At 39.3% G+C, this 19,031-nt stretch overlaps 3 protein-coding genes across 5 annotated transcripts; 1 reads left to right on the top strand and 2 right to left on the bottom strand.

Annotated features, from left to right (window-relative positions):
- Positions 1-378: 378 nt before the first annotated feature.
- RB195_007277 (uncharacterized protein) lies at positions 379-7,015 on the top strand (the record flags this gene model as incomplete). 2 transcript variants are annotated; one of them, XM_064180829.1, is made up of 11 exons in its annotated part: positions 379-440; positions 514-549; positions 974-1,243; positions 1,304-1,418; positions 3,649-3,819; positions 3,997-4,167; positions 4,227-4,328; positions 4,388-4,461; positions 4,532-4,622; positions 5,177-5,349; positions 6,505-7,015. In XM_064180829.1, 11 exons carry the CDS (start codon positions 379-381, stop codon positions 7,013-7,015), a joined length of 1,776 nt encoding a protein of 591 aa, XP_064037668.1. The 2 variants fall into 2 exon arrangements, with proteins under 2 accessions (XP_064037668.1, XP_064037669.1); XM_064180828.1 differs by lacking the exons at positions 379-440; positions 514-549 and having other exon boundaries at positions 930-1,243.
- Positions 7,016-7,025: 10 nt separating this feature from the next.
- Positions 7,026-17,736, bottom strand: RB195_007276 (uncharacterized protein; the record flags this gene model as incomplete). Of its 2 annotated transcripts, none has more annotated exons than XM_064180826.1 (13): positions 7,026-7,047; positions 7,965-8,149; positions 8,241-8,402; positions 8,459-8,611; positions 8,684-8,765; positions 10,003-10,116; positions 10,186-10,298; positions 10,602-10,685; positions 11,219-11,312; positions 11,379-11,457; positions 15,774-15,951; positions 16,263-16,382; positions 17,650-17,736. In XM_064180826.1, the coding sequence occupies 13 exons, from the start codon at positions 17,734-17,736 to the stop codon at positions 7,026-7,028; spliced, it is 1,473 nt and encodes a 490-aa protein (XP_064037666.1). The 2 variants fall into 2 exon arrangements, with proteins under 2 accessions (XP_064037666.1, XP_064037667.1); XM_064180827.1 differs by having other exon boundaries at positions 17,710-17,736.
- Positions 17,711-18,022, bottom strand: RB195_007275 (uncharacterized protein; the record flags this gene model as incomplete). The annotated part of the gene is made up of 1 exon (XM_064180825.1): positions 17,711-18,022. The coding sequence occupies one exon, from the start codon at positions 18,020-18,022 to the stop codon at positions 17,711-17,713; it is 312 nt and encodes a 103-aa protein (XP_064037665.1).
- Between the last annotated feature and the right edge of the window lie 1,009 nt (positions 18,023-19,031).

Genomic DNA, 19,031 nt, shown 5'->3' with positions numbered 1-19,031 from the left:
CGCTCGCTTGAACATATTCGGCACCGATCGAAAACGTAAATTGAAGCATCTTTCCAGAATCTTTGTACTTTTTTGTTTACACGTTTTACTACGTCACCGCACTCGTTTGGTTGTGTGTCATCACGATCAACGTGTCTGAACGCAGCAGGACATGTTTTCGCAGTTATTACTTTTAAAGCTGAGCTTAAACGTTCGAAGCGGCGCGGTGAACCCAGCGGCTTCGATCGAGGTGGGACCTCCACTGGGTTCACTCATCTCTGCGGTCCGAATCGCTCACATCGAAGCGGCGGGCTCAACCCCGTCGCTTCGAGCGCAACCGCTTACGCAACTGCACCGTGCTCCAAGTCGTTTTGACTCGGCTATATGTAGTTTTTCTAAATGTCTTCTCTTGCTCTTGCATTCTTCATATACTCGATTGTTCTGTATTACTGTATTGTAGTGTATATCATTATTATTGTATTATTCTTCATTCAATATGACGCTTCCAGTGCTTGGGGATTAAAGATTTACAAGGATTAAACTGAATTCATCCTTTACTTGGTTCTTCCGGTGCGTAAACATTTTTGCAAAGCATTTTTCTTTTGTAGTCTAGTTGTTGTCGTAGGAGAAATGCAGCGACTCATATTTGGCGTTTTAGCAACGTCTTTTTTTTTCTTTCTTCAAACTATCGGTGGTTTCGTAGTATAGTCGAGTCAAAACGACAGGGAGCACGGACAGTTGTGCAAGCGGCTGCGCTCGAAGCGGTGCGGTGGGTATAGCGGTTGGAATCGAGGTGAGACCATGGCGAACTGCAGAGATGGGTGGCTGTAGTAGGAATCCTTACACGACCCCAACCGCTACGCTCCACCTCTCCTTTTGGAGCGCTACCACTCACGCAATCGTCAGCGTTTCATGTCGTTTTAACCCAATTATAACTTTATCTGCAAATAATGTTCGGATTGATTGATTTGATCGGATCAAAGTCCTTCTTAAGAGTTCGGTTCGCAATGAATGATCCTACGAACGAACGTGTTAACGAATCAGAGCCGTCAACAGCAGCAAATGCTCCAGTTATGCTCACTAGCAATCAGGGAGCGATATCGTCCGACGTCGCTACTCCAATGGAAATTGTAGAGCAACCCACTATCGTGATTCCTCAAGAAAAAGATGACCATATGAAAGAGAGAAGTGCAGAGCCGCAAATTTCTCCCGCTACTGATTCATTTCGAGCACGAGCAGCGTCCGAAGCTGCTTCTTCCGTTAGGTACGTTTTTATTATCGTGTTTTTTTTTGTTCTTTATAGTTGTTAAACTGCATTATTCAGCGACCAGGATGATGGATCGGAAAAACGAAGACGTAGGTCTACTCGTGACATCAAGAGACCAAAATTCGACGATGAGTTGGTCGATAGTGGAGTTGCGAAATTGTTATCTCCAAGAGTAAGTTGTGTATGATCATAACACAGTTTAAGTTCAAACTCTCGAAGAAATTTTGTTCTTATTTTACCATTTTTTGACAACTCTGCATATACTTAAGACTTTGAAAATTTTGCTCCTTTATCTTTTTATATTGAAGCGTAGTTCGGAGGATACTACAGGTGATCGAATCTTTCTTCACTTCATGTTATAGTGATTGTCATTCAGCTGATCCTATTCCTGTCGTAAAATAAGGCCTAACCGTAGCTAAATTTGTGACTAGTTGAAGGCGATAGTCGTAAATTGTCTCCATGCGGAGCTCTGATGTTCATGTTGGAAAAGCTCAACTTAGATTGTTTTAAATTACTGTCTTGCCTATATCGTTGCTAACTTTGGGGGTTTCTTTATAAATATAGTAGTTACGCGCTGAAGAAAGTTCTAATCGGAGTAGTCCCACCAATTTTTTTCCAGTCACCCTTTTCTTGCTTATTTCGCATCACTATACTTTTTCTCCTTTCTTCAACGTTTGTTTCGTCTTTCCTGAATAAAATATGCCCTGCTTTTCCCTTTCGTCTTCTTGTAGGAGCGCGATTTTTTCTGGAGCTTTTTTGAAATTGCCGATAAAAATGTCTGGTTTTTCTTGGACACGAGGGGCATGTTTTATTGATGTCTGATAACATTTTCGTTGTTACAGAGAAAAAATAACTGGCCCCACAAAAAATACTGAAATATTAACTCAATTAGAATAACCTGATTTTTTCCGTATTGCTGTTCAGTGTCAGGAACATAGGTGCGATGAGGAGAAGTTGGAACCTCCTCAGGTGAAGTGCGTTTAGCTCATGGGGTGCAGCTCAAGTGAAGGGGTCCTTTCGCCAACCATTCAAAAGTGAAAGGTGTAATTTCACCAATTGTTTAAAAGTGAAGGAGGTACATTCCCCAACCGTTCAAAGGTGAAGGGGGTCAGAGCACTGGCTCCGACAATCGCATCTATGGCCAGGAAAAAGCGTAAGGAAGCCGACTTGTGGTCCCTAGCAGGATCTTGTTTGTTGCTCTTCATTCCCCGTTGCTGCGTATTTTTATGAACAGTGCGAAACTCAGGTTACAACATTTCAAATGTTTGCACATGCAAATTCTCAGCTATGCAATCTCTAGACTACAAGTTTCCTGGACTCTTGTATTTTGCACGTCTTTGCTTGGCATATGAAAGGTACTACTACACAAAGTTAACTCTAAATTGTTTAATCCATTGAAAGTTAGGTTCTACGTACATTTTGACATCTTTTTTAACACCCATTTTTCGTTTTTTTTTTTCTTGAAAATTAACCGTAGTTCTAACTTCAGAGATCTATGTCTCTTTTCTCGGAAGCTGAAATTAAGACGACAGGAATTTCCGATTTTCATTTCTGATTACTCGTACTTCTATCAAATCATACTATATGCAAGCAATCATACTATATGCTTTTTGGAAGCTCTACTCATTAATTCATTTCAGAGTCGATTCGGAAAGAAATGTTTGTCTTGTAGCTTATACAGAACTGTTTTGTTGCTTCAAACTGCTGTTTTGCTCACTTTTCACTACGGCACTCATTTACAAATCAACGTTTCTCACTAAGTGAATAAGGATGAAATCGCCTTAACTTTTTAAAGTGTTGTCTTGTCAATGGTGCTCTTTTATGTGCAGCAAGGTTTCATCGATTGTGAACCAGCTGTTGCATCGACGTTGTTTAGCTTTCCTCCCATCGATGCGCCCTCTAACACTTCATTCTGGAAGTTTCTTGTTTTCTGAATCCACAACTTTAGGTTAGGTGTGTTGAAGAACAATTGCATGATTTTTGAGCGGTTTTAGTTCAAAGTTTGAAAGTTTGAAGCTACGAGCTAGTAAATAACGTTAGCAATCGATGACATGCCTCACAGGTGGTATACCTCAACAACGTAAATTGGTTTGTTCTTGATAAGGAATCCACTACGTGATCGTGATCGATGATTCATGATATATTTATTAGCACTGGCATGCTCATCATTTGTTTACAAGATTTTACAAAGTCCTTAGAGAGATGTTCCAGCGTTTAAAATTTGTCGTGATAGGATTTCTGTTGTTTAATAGCAAAAAGGATGTCGAATCTTATCAAATAATTTACAATATAAAATCCACAGATAGGTGCGTACGTTTGCAGGTGTTTATCGATCAGTGTGTAATTTATTGATAATGAGCCATCGATTTCTCCTTCCTCTACTGGTTTTCTTCATGTTTCAGAAACGAACTAGCGCGGAACGATCAATGCACTCTCCCTCAGTGAATTCTTCTGATAATATCACCTCAAAATCACATTTCTCATCGAACGAAACACCTTCTAACGGTACAAATGAAGAAAAGAATGTGTTCGTGCAACCTCAGCCGGTGGGCAAAGGGGAGGACAGTTCGAAGGTATTTTATAGATTGACAGCCGAATTCTTTGTTCGATTTTTTTGTTCCATCAGCGGCTGGGAAATTTTTTTTGAAACTTCCTCACAATGATACGATATATTAATTGTACTTTAAATGTGTTTTTATTCCCCAAAAATCTATCTTCGTCTAGGGGCAACGGTAACATTGTTGTTCTAGGTGGATCCTTCATGTTCGGCAACAGCATCGCAGAAACACGCTCACTCATTGCGAAGAAGGCCAACACATAATTTAGAAGATCGTCAAACGGTCGAAGAAGAAGAAGAATCTGCAAGACTTGAAAAGAAGCGTCGAGAAACGAGAATTGCGAATAAGGACCTTAGATGCAAAGTAGGTTTTTTTTTTCATTTCACATCTCCATCAATTTTCTAAAACGTCGTATTTTTAAGGAGCTAGTAGCTGCTACCGAGGCAGCGGATGGCATGACTTCAGCCGAGTTGCGGCGATGGACTGCAGCGGATGACGTCGCGTTGGTTACGGCTGTGACACATGTACGTTCACTTTTTCTTATTTTCTGTCCAGACAGACGTAGATGACTGATCTCACACAGGTGCATGATTTACGAGCTGCATACGGTAGCATCAAATTCAGTCGACCATATTCTATGGAAGACATAGAAGAGAGGTAAGTACTGTTTTTTTTAAATTTCATTAAACGCCACCTTCACTACTAATCTCCAATTCTCATATGCTAGGTGGTATCAATTAATGTACGATGACACACTGTCCAGACAAGCGAAAAAACGTATGAACGAATTGCCTGTAGAAGAAATTTTGAGGATCCAAGTAAGTTCCCTCATCTTCGTCCTGGTACGTTTTCGGAATCTCTTTCTTAAAATGTGAATAAATTTGAATAAGAATGCATGTTTGTGTATCTGACATGTAAAATATGCAAGATGTATGGTGAAAATCCATCCCTTGTGATATGGAGACAGCCTAATAATTTGATTTTCACTCAGACAATGAAAAACTGAGTTTAAATCCCTGGATGTTGGAACTGAGGGGAGAAGACTAAGGGGGGGGGGGTGAAAGGAAACACAGCGCGCAGAAAAAAGTATAAGAAAAAGGAAGTAAACAGGAAGTATAATGAAGAAGGAAAGAAGATGCCGTCACCGTTATTCAGCAGAGGTGATAAAAGATGTAGTCAGAGCGGGCGAAAACGGTGTTTCGGGAAAAAAAAGACAACTAAGTGTGGGAATTGAATTTGAAATCAAAAGAAGTGTTATTATAAATGTAAACGAATGGAAAGTCTCCGAGACACGTCACGTCTTCGTGTAGACATTTTCCTTTTATGTTCTTGTTTTTGAACTCTTGTATGTTTTAATTTTTTGAATTTTTAGTCTCGAACTGCATTTACTGTTAGAGAAGAAGAACTTCTTAGAAGTTTGGACATAGGGAATAACTCTTGTCCTGACCGAGCGATGATGGAAGAATTGATAAAGAAATATCCGGAAGATTTCCATTCTGCTCGGACTCCACAATCTCTATTGGACCATTGGCACATTTTGAACTCGTAAGTTTATGTTTCACAAACAAGATATTCTCTTGAATATTCATTTACAAAAACATCAACAACCGTGAAATGACGTGCTGACTTCATACCGACAAGAAAATTGAGCAATTACGAAGGTTAACAAACAAAAAGAAGAAGAAGAAAAAAAATAGCTTTGCGGGCCGTTTTTATGACTGTTTACGTATGGAGAAGGGGGAGTATCTTTTGACTCGCGCGACGATGACGTCAAAACAACGCAATGACAATGACGATGATCATAGAGCGATGTGATGACGTTAGCCTGAGAATTCTGCTTGAGATTCCCTACGCTGGTGCTAGCAGGATACAGCAGAAATCTCGACCCGGTAAAGTAGGAATTTTACAATTTAATAACATTTTTTTTCTGTATATGGCAGTGTTTTGCAGCTGCTATTATACTTTTTCATTATGTCTAAAGTGGTCTATCGATCACATAGATAAAAGACGTGACAATTTGATTTTTCTATGTGTGCGTTTCCGTATCCATTATTTACCTCAAGTGATAGCGCTCTTTTTGGCTGATGAAAAACCAGTGATAGGTTCTTACTGATAAATGAACTTTTTACAATCAGAGAGAATTCTTTCTTTTCGCTCCCCACTCGGGATAGTTAGTTGCAAAAAGGCATACATAGATGTGAAACAAGTTCAAAAAAAAAAAAATTGAAAATCATATAATCACCGCCTAGTTCTGATTAATATTTCCTCTTTTTGTGAATAATTTACGTAATGCATCGAAAATCGGAAGTGTTTTTTTTTAAGATTATTCAAAGCAATTATCCTGAGAGAAATGCAAAATTTTGGGATTTGCTGATAATTGGAGAAAAACACATACTTTAGAGGACTGACTATTGTTCTACATTGCTTTCAGAAGCGATTGTCTGCTGGTCCCCTGATAAATTTGTTTCCGTATTCCGATTTTCTTTGCTTTTTTCGCTTGAAAAGCCGAAATTTTCTTTCCGTTGTTTTTTTGCTTGCACAAAATAAATACATGAATTTTTGTAGTTGGCGAAATTTTCATTTTTATCACGTCCTGTACCAGATCAACATAAAGAAAGGCGGCGCATTTTTGGAACAAACGAGGCGTGATGATGAGAGATTGAGTTGTGTTAATGACGAGCTGTTAGTCCTTATTTTTAGGTATGGTGTACTGACGCCAGGACCACAATCAGGAATAATCGATTGGGAACTGTTGGAGCGCACCTACGACCTCACTGGACGTGTCAATTTTGACGAAACTAGAGCGCTGAACGCTGCCGCAGCGTACGACGTACGCGAACAGGAGTTCGCCCGCGTTGTCGTACAACCGGTCACAGGGATCTGTAGTCCAGCAACTGACGTCCGTGCTACTCTTCGTGGTCGCGTTGTTCGTTACCTTGTAAGAACAGATCGTGTTGTACTTGGACGAAGTACCCCACGTGATCCAGTCGACCTGGACCTCGCACTTGAAGGTCCTGCCGAGAAAGTCTCTCGAAAACAGGCTGTGATCGCACGAGATCCTGCCTCCGGACAGTTCGAAATGACGAACGTTGGAGCGCGGACGATTTTTGTAGATGGAAAGGCGCTCGGAACGAACAATCGTACCCGACTCGTCGACAACTCGATCGTCCAAATCGCCATCATTCGCCTCGTGTTCCGAATTGGCCAATAAGAGAAGGCGGTCAATCCGCCGAAGCTTCCGGCCTGAAATTTGTATATTTTTTTGATACGTTTAAAAAATTGTTATTTAGCAATTTGTTATATAACTTGTTTAATTTGTTATATGCAAAGGTCTCGGTTTCGCCATAGAGTTGGTCAACATGATGTAAAGCATAAATAATCAAAATGCATTCTATTTATGAAAATTTCCGGCGCACGTTATGCCTGTAGATCTGATTAGAGTTTTGACTGACTTGCTTCCAATCATAGAAGAAAAGCTTATAGTTTCACATTATATCATGTAATATCTCTTTGAAAAATAAAACATAAACTAGATCCACAATCTTTGAGTACTTTACTGGAACATTGTTGATAGTTTTTTTTTTGTAAATACCACTTCATTAGTGTGTTTCACTGATTTTGAAATTGCGAATGATTTCGTTAGTACATAAAGTTTCAATAATTGAGCTGATCATTACAGTAGAAAAATTTGCTTATTCCAGGTTGGCAACACATTGCAACGTAAAACTTGAAGGAAGCATATCACGAATCTGACGTGGCATGGATTTCCGATGGCCAAGGACTACACGGGGTCGTAGGTTGCAGAAACGGGTGGGATCCCGCTCATTTCTTCCTAATCGCCGTAAAAAAAAACGGGCCGGAAGATGAGGCGTGGAGCGTTCCGGGGAGCTGTCTTCTACGACGAGTTCGATTGGAGCGCGCCAGCCTTGTATACGCGCCGCATCTTCCGGGCTGTTTTTTTTTTGCGGCGATTAGGAAGAAATGAGCGCGACCCAACCCATTTCTGCAACCCCATATAGTCTTTAGCCATCGGAAATCCATACCACGTCAGATTCGTGGAGTGATGCCTTCAATGCATCATTAATAGCAATAAACTTATTCCGTTGGATTTTCCCAAAATGAATGTCTGAAGACGAAAGTTGAACGCGTTCTGAACTCACCTAACGGCATGTGCTGCACGGACCGGCAGTGAATCCGAACTAAGCTGCTTCGGCAAATTTTGCGAGTGTAACTCGTCCTTTTTCGCCGGTTTACACTGCGGTTTTTTCGCTGCTCCCATGTTAAAAATGAAATTTCGCCATCCCAATCGTCTGGATCCTTGTTGTTGAGCGGCAGATAACACACCCTATAAGCGAATTCACATAAAAGTGCTTATTAAGGATGAAGAGAAAAACAGTACAATTTCAACACTCTATTCCTGGAGAATCCTCGCTTACCTTATAGATCTGCGAACGAACAAATCGTGGATAAGAGTCTTTGGCCATAAGAGTGAAGACGTGCTCTTCCGAATGTGTGAACGCATGACGTCGTGTAGAAGCAGTTGTGGCTTTTTGTAGGCAATCCAATGTTTGATCCAGTGTCCGAGAGTCGACGTTGACCTGACGGTGGCGCTCCTTAGCTGTAGGACTACATTGTTAGTCCAAATGAAAAGTACCTGTGCCGGTGCTCCAGGTGCTAAAAACTCCTCGTAGATACGTTCCGTTTTATGATCTATCTGATCGTTTGGAGAATATTTCAAGTCTTGTATAGCGATCCAGAATCGAATATTCTCCGAGGAGAATTCAGATTCAAGGAACGTTTCGAGCACCTAAATACGGAGATTTTCACTTATCAATCGATCGATCCAAGAGATATTGCCCTGAAGGAAGTAATGTATTACTTGTCGTCCTATGGGATCCTTGACTAGTTCCTGTACCGATAATCCCCATCGTTTCACTCGTCTTTCTGTCGGCACTTCGACCCTGAAATACTGAGGTAGAAAATCCAGATTTCACCTCGTGACGTCCAAGAGCAGAGCGGAAAAACTCTAATAGAATTAACTATGAACACGTATATTGAAAATTGAGGACCTCAGCATTCATCAGCTATGGATCAGGAAAGGAGCCATAAGGTTTTTGATAGAATGTGTCCACGTATACCTTACTTATCTCAATGTAGAAAAATATTTTTCCAATCTCAGGTGCCACAGAATTGTCACTTGAGATGGTAGTCTTTTTTTATAGGGATCTTAGCTTACTACATAAATATCACGATGAAAGTATTCGGTTTTCCTTTCTGCCATTCACACCAGGAGAAAAAACCCTTGGATTTGAAACAGTATCACACGCCGGGCCGTAACTCCGACGACTGAGGACACGACGTCTACGAAGACACGTCCGGAAATGTTTCTTACGCGGAATCACAACATTGGAGCATTTGCATGGATCAGAAGCAATATAATCCTTTAATAAAAAGTTGGCAACTTCCTTTAAGGAAGTGTTCACAGAAAATCTTCCTCACTTCAACTCGCCTGGGCCCGAAGCGGAGGAGGACTTCAAGTTACAGTCTACTCAAGACTATCTGTCTTGTGTTGTTAGTGTTTATGTGGTTCCGCTTAAAGTGAGATGGTGGGGGTAGCGGTTGGGATCGAGGTGGGACCATCGGGAAATGCAGACCATCGGGAATTAATAGTACTAGCAAAGGTCCCTCTTCGATCCTAACCGATACGCTTCACCGTTCCGCTTCGGGCCCAGCCGCTCACGCAACTACACCGAGCTTCGGGTCGTTTTAACCCGAGTGTACCACCGCTCAGGTTCGCCACCTAATAGGAGCTATGGGGAGTCGCGCCAGAAGCGGAACCGCCTACGCAGTAGCACGACAAGTCAGATGGTTTTGACCTGACTGTATTTTGTCGGATTTGTTCTCGCAGACGTTGCGCGGACGCGATGGCCTAAGCCCTCCCGTTTCCTCAAATTCCTACACTTCTGTGGATTTTCAACCTGATATCTCCTATTGTTACGCTTTAATTTGAAAACCGATGAGATCCCGGTCGCGAAAATTTCTCGGAAAGTCACTTTTAAGTCTGTTTAAGCTCAAGGCCAAGAAAGTGATAGTTAGTCCGTTTTCTTACGTTTTTACGATTGTTCTATGTATTTCTATTACCTCTAATAGTATTTTAATAGTAGTCAAATTGTTCAGCAATTAGTAACTTTTACTTACGTGTCGGTGTTCAACGTCCACAAATTTGTGTCGTCTGTGATCCATGGATTTGACGGTTGCGGGACGGTGAGGAATGGATCGTAGTCTACCCGTTCGTCTACCCATTGTACCATGCTGGAATTTGACGATTTACAATGGGATACATCTGAAATCATTTGAAATCCTGAAGTTGATCCTACTTACGTGTCTGATGCTTTCAACGCTTTTAACCATGGTTTAGTTTTCAAGGAGAACTTAAGTCGTTCCACAAGATTACGGTAGACCTGCGGAGTAGCTTTTCGTAGCCTTCGATCAACCTAAACACCGGGTCCTGATCCTCATGGTTAACTTCTTTGATTTATATTAGAAAAATTTTAAAAAATTGATCTCTATGAAGGAAATTCCTTATTGTTTGCGTACTCATGCCTCAATCGCAAGTTGCTTAACATTTCCCGAAGTGAAAAAAATGTTTTTGATGAGTATGAGACAATAAACGCCGAACATAACAATTAATATGAATAGGGTATGATAGTAGGTGAACAAAGGAAATAAAATAATAGAAATCGTCGTGTTGACTGAGGATAACGAATAACACAATACATTTAAATGTCAACAACAACCTTTTGTACATGTTGTTCAAGAAAATCCGGATGACATGGCCGTCGTAATCTCCAGAATGCTCGCTCTTCAGAGTCATAAACTACCTGAAAACAAAAACATCAGAAGTTATTTGATCTAAGGCGACAATAACTAGTAAAACAGCTCAGGTGGTTATTTTAGTTTTCTTCCATTTTTTTTTTTTACTTTTTTGAAATTCTAATTTTACTATTCTTTTTTTTTATTTCCCGTCAACACGATTTTTTCATTTCACTTCATAGATTTTATTAATGATAGATTTCACTAAAAGTGAGATTCTATCGTAAACAAACTTCAATTTTGTCAAGTTTATATATATATATATCGCCATAATTCTATTACATTCATTCATTCATTCATTCATTCATTCATTCATTCATTCATCCATCCATCCATTTATTCATGACTGAATTACAATCGGAAATCCCACAAAATCATCGGGAACTCCATACAGTTCCGTCTTCTCAATTTCTTTTCAAATTTAATTCTTCTATCCTATCTTTTAGCGTTCAATAGCTGCCATGGTTTCTTTGTTTATGCACTTTTTGACAAAAAAAAATTTCTTTGAAAATTTCCAAGAAAAAAGAGAAAAAAAGCTAACCTTATCAGCTTTTTTCTTCTCCTTCTGTTGTTTCAGTTGCATTTCGGCTTGTTGCGTTATAAATCCCCACATATGGCCTAATAATTCGGCGAATCTGAAATCGATCCAGATTCCGAAATTTCGTTTTTTTTTCCTGCATAGTTATTCCAGTAATACATACCTGTTATATGATTCGGCTTCATCTTCTTCTAGCCCGTGCTTCTGTTCGTTCCTGAGTAAGCGTTTGTTGAGGTAGATAGCTAAAGATGGAATCAATTAATCAATATCTATGACTTTAACAGTGGTAATGTTAACGCATTTGTGCACGTAGAACAATGGAAAATAATTAGTGTGGCTTTTTTTTTCTTTTACGGTGAAAATTCGGTAGCTTTTGAGAATTTCGGTTGAACTTTTGGAGAGGAACTTTTGGTTCTCATCCTGACTATGTATTTTCATAATTATTTTTTAGTTATCAAATTTTCTCTTGTACTTCATTTGAAATTATACTTCATTTGAAATTTTCAAATTATTATCCATATATTATCACCTGTATATTTTTTAATATGTACGTATATTGTTGTTATATCACATTAATTGTTATCTTATATATTTTTTATAATTTGAATTATTGATACTGTTCGAATATCTCACCTTGAGCCACAATTTTTTTGTTTCTTTCGATGTCTAGGCTGGCCTAATCTAGATGTGCTTTTTTTCAATGGATCTCTTGCTTTTCTTATGGATCTCAAAAATCCTTGTAAACAGGTTCATTACAAGTAGAAGTACCTTTACTAGTCCTATCTCCTTAGATTTCAATTCAAAAATCTTTTTCTTTTTTGAAAGTTCATTCATTAGTTCTTTGAAAGTAAAAAAATATCTTGGCCAGATATATAGACTAAAGGAATAAAAAGAAGAAGATTTTTCAAATTTTAATTCAGGACATATGTTAGTATTACAGGATAGCAGATATTAAGTTTTTCCATAGATGTAACCCTGGTTTTTAAGTTCTAACCACAAATTCATGAATAGTTTGATCAGAGCGACTTTACTCATACTTAAGTAATATGGAGTAAACGGTTGCGATCGGAATGTGTCGTTGGTTCTGACGCTCCTGGATGACCGTATCATTCTAGAGCAACTAATGGGTGGTCCACCATCCTAACGGCGGAGTTAAGTAGAGGTCCCATCGCGCGAAAAATGACCGTGGGTCCATCGCAAGCATAATAACATGCGTTCGGGGGATAACGATTTTTCAACCTTTGGAAAATGCTGTCAGCAATTTGTAAAAATTTGTAAAAATCCTCTTGATGGCACAATCGTACGCTAGGGGAAGCAACACGAAATATTCGTGGAGGTGAAGGAGTATCCGCGAAGACAAACATTGCACTCCTGGAAAATGTGTGTGTGTGTGTGGATAAAGTGTCCGGCGTTAATCAATCCGCTTGGGATACACCCCCACGTTCACCTCAATTCATATTCATTTGAGGTTTATGAACGAACGTAACTGTCCTATACAATGACCTGCGGGAGCCAGACGATTTGTCAAGTCAGTGTTTTTATCCTCCCAGACAAGTCTGGTACCAATTTAATAACTTCTTAAGGGGTTTGGTTGGCACCGGGGCGATTCCGAACCATCGATCGATCGTGCAGTCACAGCAGGACTTCTCACCAACTGCGCTAGACCCTTCCTCTTCATAATTATTTTGTAGGAAACGGTGGACAAAGTGAATGTAGTATTCATTACGGGAAAAAATAGGATTTAATAGTAGTCATTAATATTGCCGATGGAGAACAAAGAAAAATCAAATGAGACCAGATAAAAAAAAATAAAGGGAAAAGGTTTTGGTCCGCTAAATCACGTAGCAGATTTTACGTTTTTTTTAAAACGTCGATGACAAAATGTTTTTTTTTTTTGCGAGAAGACCACTTTAAACGTTTAAAGCACTAATAAAAACAAAAATCCACATTCATATGCTAAAAAATGCCATAAAGGCAACAGAAATTTAGAAAAGCGGACAATTTCTAACTATAATGGAGCTTTTATATTCAGTCATAATACATTTTCTCTTCGCTTTTCGGATGTTTTTTGAGGGTAAATTTTTTGGAACTACCCTAGATACAGTGAGCCGAGTTCCATGTGGATTTCATTTGGTTCATTCATTTTTTTGGGACAAAAGTTGTGATTTTGAGTTTTTCAGGCGCATTGGAAAAAAACTTTGTTGTATTTTGAACACCTAGAAAACACTGCTTCTTGACTTAGTTCACCAAGATTTTAAAACACAGCTTCTTGACTTAGTTCACCAAGATTTTTGATTAACTTAATAAAAATAAAGGTGGACTATAGATTCGAAGAAGGGGTCCTAAGAATTTGTAATTAGAGCGATAAAATTGAGGTCTGTATTTTGTAGCGGGCTTCTGGAAAACTTTTTTACAAGCAAAAAAATATTACAAGTTTGAATACGAATTCGACTACAGATTAGCAACGCGATAGACTGATTTTTTTTTTCCAGAAAATACGAAAACTTAGAGCTACGATTGGAAATGATGGTGGAAGAGATAATTTTTTTAGAAAAAAACTTCTCCAGAGCTTTAGACATTCAAAAAAATGAAAAGTGTTCAGACTGCGTACCTCTCTTCCTTTAGCAAATATTTATTGGTGGTAAAAATGGTGAGCTTAAAAAGAACATGCAAGAATATTCCTCAAAATTTCTAACCACTTATTACCAAGCTGTGCTTACAATTTCCCTTCACTGATAAAGATAAAGGGCGATTTTTGGCGCTAATCGATCCGCCTGGGATCCGCCAAGGCGTCCGCTTCAATTCAGAATCGGTTGAAGTTCACGAACGTTGGGCCAAGCCTATACAATGAATTCCGTGGCTACCTGATGTATCAAATATCCCTATTTATCCTCCCAGACAAGTCCGATGGTAAATTATCGACCCAGGAGCGATGGAAGGCTTGATTTTGCACTAGGGCGGATTCGAACCTCCGATCGATTGTGCAGTCACGCAGCCGAACCTCTTACCAATTGCTCCATACCCGCCCTCTATTCACTGATACACGTGATATTTTCATGACTTTAGGTTCCTTTGGGTCCCATATTAGACCTCAATGGCGTGTTTGTGTAAATTAAACACGCTCCGAAAGCTGACGCTGGCTGCTGACTGACCACCGACTTTGCTGGGGGCAGCAGCCTACTGGGACGGGAGGGGCCCGTCCGCCTGGATGCTGGCAGACACTATTGATCAGGTCGGCTCTAGTGGGATGCCGCTAACAAGCAGACCACCACCGCATTCGGACGAGCAACACGGGCAGTTGAGACCGAGTTGAACTCGACTCTCCACGAATCCGAGCGACGGTCTCGATCTCGAAGGACAACATATTTGTGAATGAAGACAGTAGGAGGAGGCTGGGCGAGGAGGAAATAATTGATTTACGGGGGGGGGGGGGGAACTTGGCAGAAAATTCCGAATTAAAGTCCTATTTGAAAAAAAAACAGCTACTGCGTGGTTTAGGCTCATCTCTAAGTAAGAGTTTGTAAAAATCATCAAAATTCAATTCATCGTTTAAAATTGAAAAAATATTTGCAATATTATTAGATTATTTAAAAGACCAAATTACACAATTTAAGTGAATAACTTGAATTTTAGATAAATTTTTGAAAAGCTCTGTAAGAAGTTCCCTTATAAAACGCTGCATATTTAGCATCTGACTGTTTTTCCATTTTTTTAAGCGGATATTTTAACACCAATATTAAAAGCAAAATTTAGAAAAGAATGTAAATTAAGAACTCCTGAAGAATCCTTCGCATATGCAGCTCTTTATCAAAATATCTATGAGAAAAAGTTGAAATATTATGTGAATCAGTCAAACAATTCAACTAATCCAGGTTAGGAAGATCTCAGGACGTTTTCAAATGTTTATCATCAATGCTTTTCCCGAAAAAAACTCTATAAATCCATTGATTTCTTTCTTTTTCCCGCAACGGCTATTGTACGTTTGCAGCCGTTCGCTTGCATTTTTAGCAGAAATTGATGAATGAGTGAATGGATGATGAATAAAAGGATAGAAAAAGAATGGACAGAATGGAAAAATGAGGAGAATTGAGGAATTAAAGTGAGGTTCGCTTACGGTATGATTTCTAGACATACTGAAATTGTGAAAGTAGGGGAGGTTATGGAAGATAGCGAGTGTCTGAGCAACAGATACCATCACAGATCACCTATTCTCAATACTATATGTAAAAAAAAACCAGCAGGTATCCAGAAAAAGCTCGAATGACTGCAAATCGAAAGAAAAAAGTAAAGGTTAGCATCCGTCAGCACTCAGCAAAACGCCTTTTTCTGTACGTTGAGTAAGAAAAAAATAAAATTAGTTAGTGAAGATAAATTTTCACTTTTCTAAAGTTTCTGGTTTTGATTTTTTTGAAGAATTTTTTTGAGAAGATTTGAATTTTAAAGAATGCAAAGCATAGAATTTCGAAGTAAAGAAACGCTCGAACCAAATTTCTTGCTATCCACATAGTAATCAATAAAATCGACACCAAAATACAGTAATATATGTAGTAGACCGTACCGTACTCTACATTGTCCGTTTGTGTTGCATGTGATGGCCAAAAATACGGTCGTTGTAATCGATAAAGTGTACCATCATCACGTACGGTCAATGCAGGTTCAATAACCGGGAATAGATAACCGTGTTGGAGTAGTAGGGTGGCTAAATGCACAGCTTCCGCCTCATCTTCAGCGTAACCCTGAAAATGGCTTTTTAAATTCAAAAGTCGAACCTCTCGCGAAAAAAATCAATAAATTTGAACAGTGACGAATAGGAAAACCAGGGAAATCCTGTTCGGAAATTTCCGCAAAAAAAAACCAATCTTCGAGATGTCATGTGAATTTCGTTTCGGATAATGATTGATGTGACGGTGATGGTGCGCACGTAACGAAACGAACGGGAACAACAGTTAATAACATCTCAAAACTATCACGGACAAAGAAAAAAAAACATTGACGAATCGAAGAATGACAACAACACAATGACAGCACAATAGCAGCACACACACACCTTCTCTCCGACGAGGGCAACCAATGACTGCCCGGTAAGCGCTTGTGGTACGGCAACACGGAAATATTTGTGTGTACGGAGTTGTACGCTTTCTTGTAGGCGACGGCTTAGAGTGTCCAACTGGAAAAAAGTTAGGATTTAATGATTATTTTACCCTAAAGATCTTAGAAAAATACAATTTTTCTTAACTTTTCCATATTCGCGTATTGTTAAGAGGTTTCGTTTAGTTCATCCAAATAAAAAAAAGAAAAAAAAAAAGAAAAAAGAACTTTTGACGGAGAAATTATTTAGAATCAACTAATCTATTTTGTTTATTCATTTGTTATTTTATTTCGCTTCTCATCCTTTTATTCTTTCTCATTATTTATTTTATTTATTTATTTGAAATCAATTTAATTTAAAATGGCCCCACAAGTTGTTCTACCTGAGGGAATGATAGCAACTCTTAGCAGTTAAAACATTTAATCAAGAGATAAATCCATCCAAAATTCCAGAATTCAAAATGATTTGAGCGAAAAATATTATATTGAAAATTATTGAAAATATTTTAGAAACTTGATATCGGGCAACAAATTCCTCATCAAAACACACTTGTTCCCATTTTATTTTCTCATTAATTACCGTGCTTCATTTATTTATTTTTTTAAATTCTTTTCTCGACAACTCTTTTCCTACTTTAAAATTCACCATTTTAAAATAATCTTAAAAATAATTCACTGATGATCTCAAAACCGGATTTTAGTAGATTTTATCACGACAGTATGAAATTTTTTTTCCAGGAAAAAAATCCAGGATAGAATTCAATGGAAAATCGAAAAAAAAAAACTGGCTGGAAATTGTTTATCAAAAGTATGTTTTGTTTGTCAGAGTGTCTAATTTGAAACATATTTTCTCGCAACGGAAATATTGTTGAAATTGAAAGACTGAATGCTAAAAGTTGACTATTTAAAGAGATCTAAGAAAGTTAGCTGTTTTATGGACCAGTGTTATTTTTGCAATTTACAAAAATTAGTACAGAGAAGAAAATACTAGGGGAAATATTAGCAACCGTTTTTATCATTTTTTCCCTTGCAGTGAAAGTGAACCGAAACCAACAGTAGAAAACTGAATTTGCCATAAATGAGATACCAGGATCTGTTACCGAATTCTGGAAAAGTCTTCGAGTTTTCACATCACAAAATCTGTCAGGAAAAAAAGCACATCCTTAACGATCTTAGATCGACCCTCGATTAGGTGAACCACGAACAGCTCGAGTTCGTTGGTTCATCGCTGCGAGAGGATCAACGCGCAACAACGCGAGGTGAGCCAGCCCGCTATTGCAAACTTGTCTATTTACGTAGCCGGATCAATAAATCTTTTACTGTAGTCGCTTCGAGATCCTACGTACGATCATTCTGATGAGCTGGAACAGCTCGTGAACGTAGTCCGACTCCAAGAATTTGCTCACCTTAGCCAATGGAATTGTGCAGCTCATACACGATGACGAAGGACGACAGCGTGCCGCACACACGAGCGATGGATTTCCGATAATTCGAGCGCGGCGGGCGGCGAACCACTGCTGCTGCTGCTGCTGTCGCCGTCAGTCCGCCCGCCCGCCCGCCAGCCCGCCTCAGCGCATACCCCCGCCGTTCTGCGCTCTGTGCTCCCCCCTTCCTCCCTCCCTCCTTCTCCTTATCCCCCTCCGTCAGCACCAGCGGACGTTGCAGCTCGCCGGCTCGCCTCGTCTTCGCCGCCACCGACGAGCTTCTCACATCGCTCATTCCATCCAGGAAGTCCTTATTCAGAAGTACACACTAACCAAAGGGTCATGAGAACAGCAAACGGGTAGTTCAGAAGTAGGCATGGCTGGACTCCACCCGTGAGAGTCCGTTCCGCTTGAGAAATCTTTCAAAAATCCTCTATGTAGGACTTTCAATAAATCTCAGCACGATAGTGGTACAGTACTTGTTTTCTTAAATTGATTGCCGGACACGAGCCGGAATTTGTTATAATTAGGCACGACTAACATTTCGGGGGATTCGCTCTCTTCGAAGAGTGGAAGGGTGAAATTGAACATGATTTATCCGATCATACGCCTTATCCGGCCAACGAAGAAAATCCGAAGTTTACTGTTGAGATGTAGCGCAGTCGGTAAAAGGTTCCGCTGACTGCACGATCGATCGGAGGTTCGAATCCGCCCCAGGGCCAACCAATCCTTTCACCCCTCCGGGGTCGATAAATTGGTTCCAGACTTGTCTAGGAAGATAAGAACACTGACTTGACACATCGGCTAGCCACCGCAAGTCATTGTGGGGGCCAGTTACACGTTCGTAAACCTCAAACGATTCTGAATTGAAGTGAACGTGGGGACGGATCCCAAGCGGATTGATTGACGCTAGACATTTTATCTTTTATCGTGTACTGTTGGGTCTCACAGTTGCAAGTAGAAGAGAATATCGTACCTTAGGATCAGATAACTATCCTGCCTCTGCAAGATACCTATTGTGAGATGAGTAGCGCAATCAAACATTGGCCTTAATTAGGGCAAATCATGTCAAAATAAAAGTAGAATTGTAGCACAGGTATAAGTGTAAAAAAAAAATCAAGGAAAAGTATTAGGATGATGCAAAAGAAATACAGGTCTTTCGTTCTGTTAATTAATTTCATCCCTATTTTATAGCAATAAAGAGGATTTCTGTACAACGTATCACACATAGTTGGGAAGTTTATCTTATAAATCCCTTTCTAAATAAATACATATTTCTCTAAAAAAAAGAAACGAAATGAAAT

The sequence above is a fragment of the Necator americanus genome, chromosome I, assembly GCF_031761385.1.
Source record: "Necator americanus strain Aroian chromosome I, whole genome shotgun sequence".
In the NCBI taxonomy this organism is placed as follows: domain Eukaryota; kingdom Metazoa; phylum Nematoda; class Chromadorea; order Rhabditida; family Ancylostomatidae; genus Necator; species Necator americanus.
Note: the sequence above shows the minus strand (reverse complement) of the source record. Positions and strands in the feature narration are given on the sequence as shown.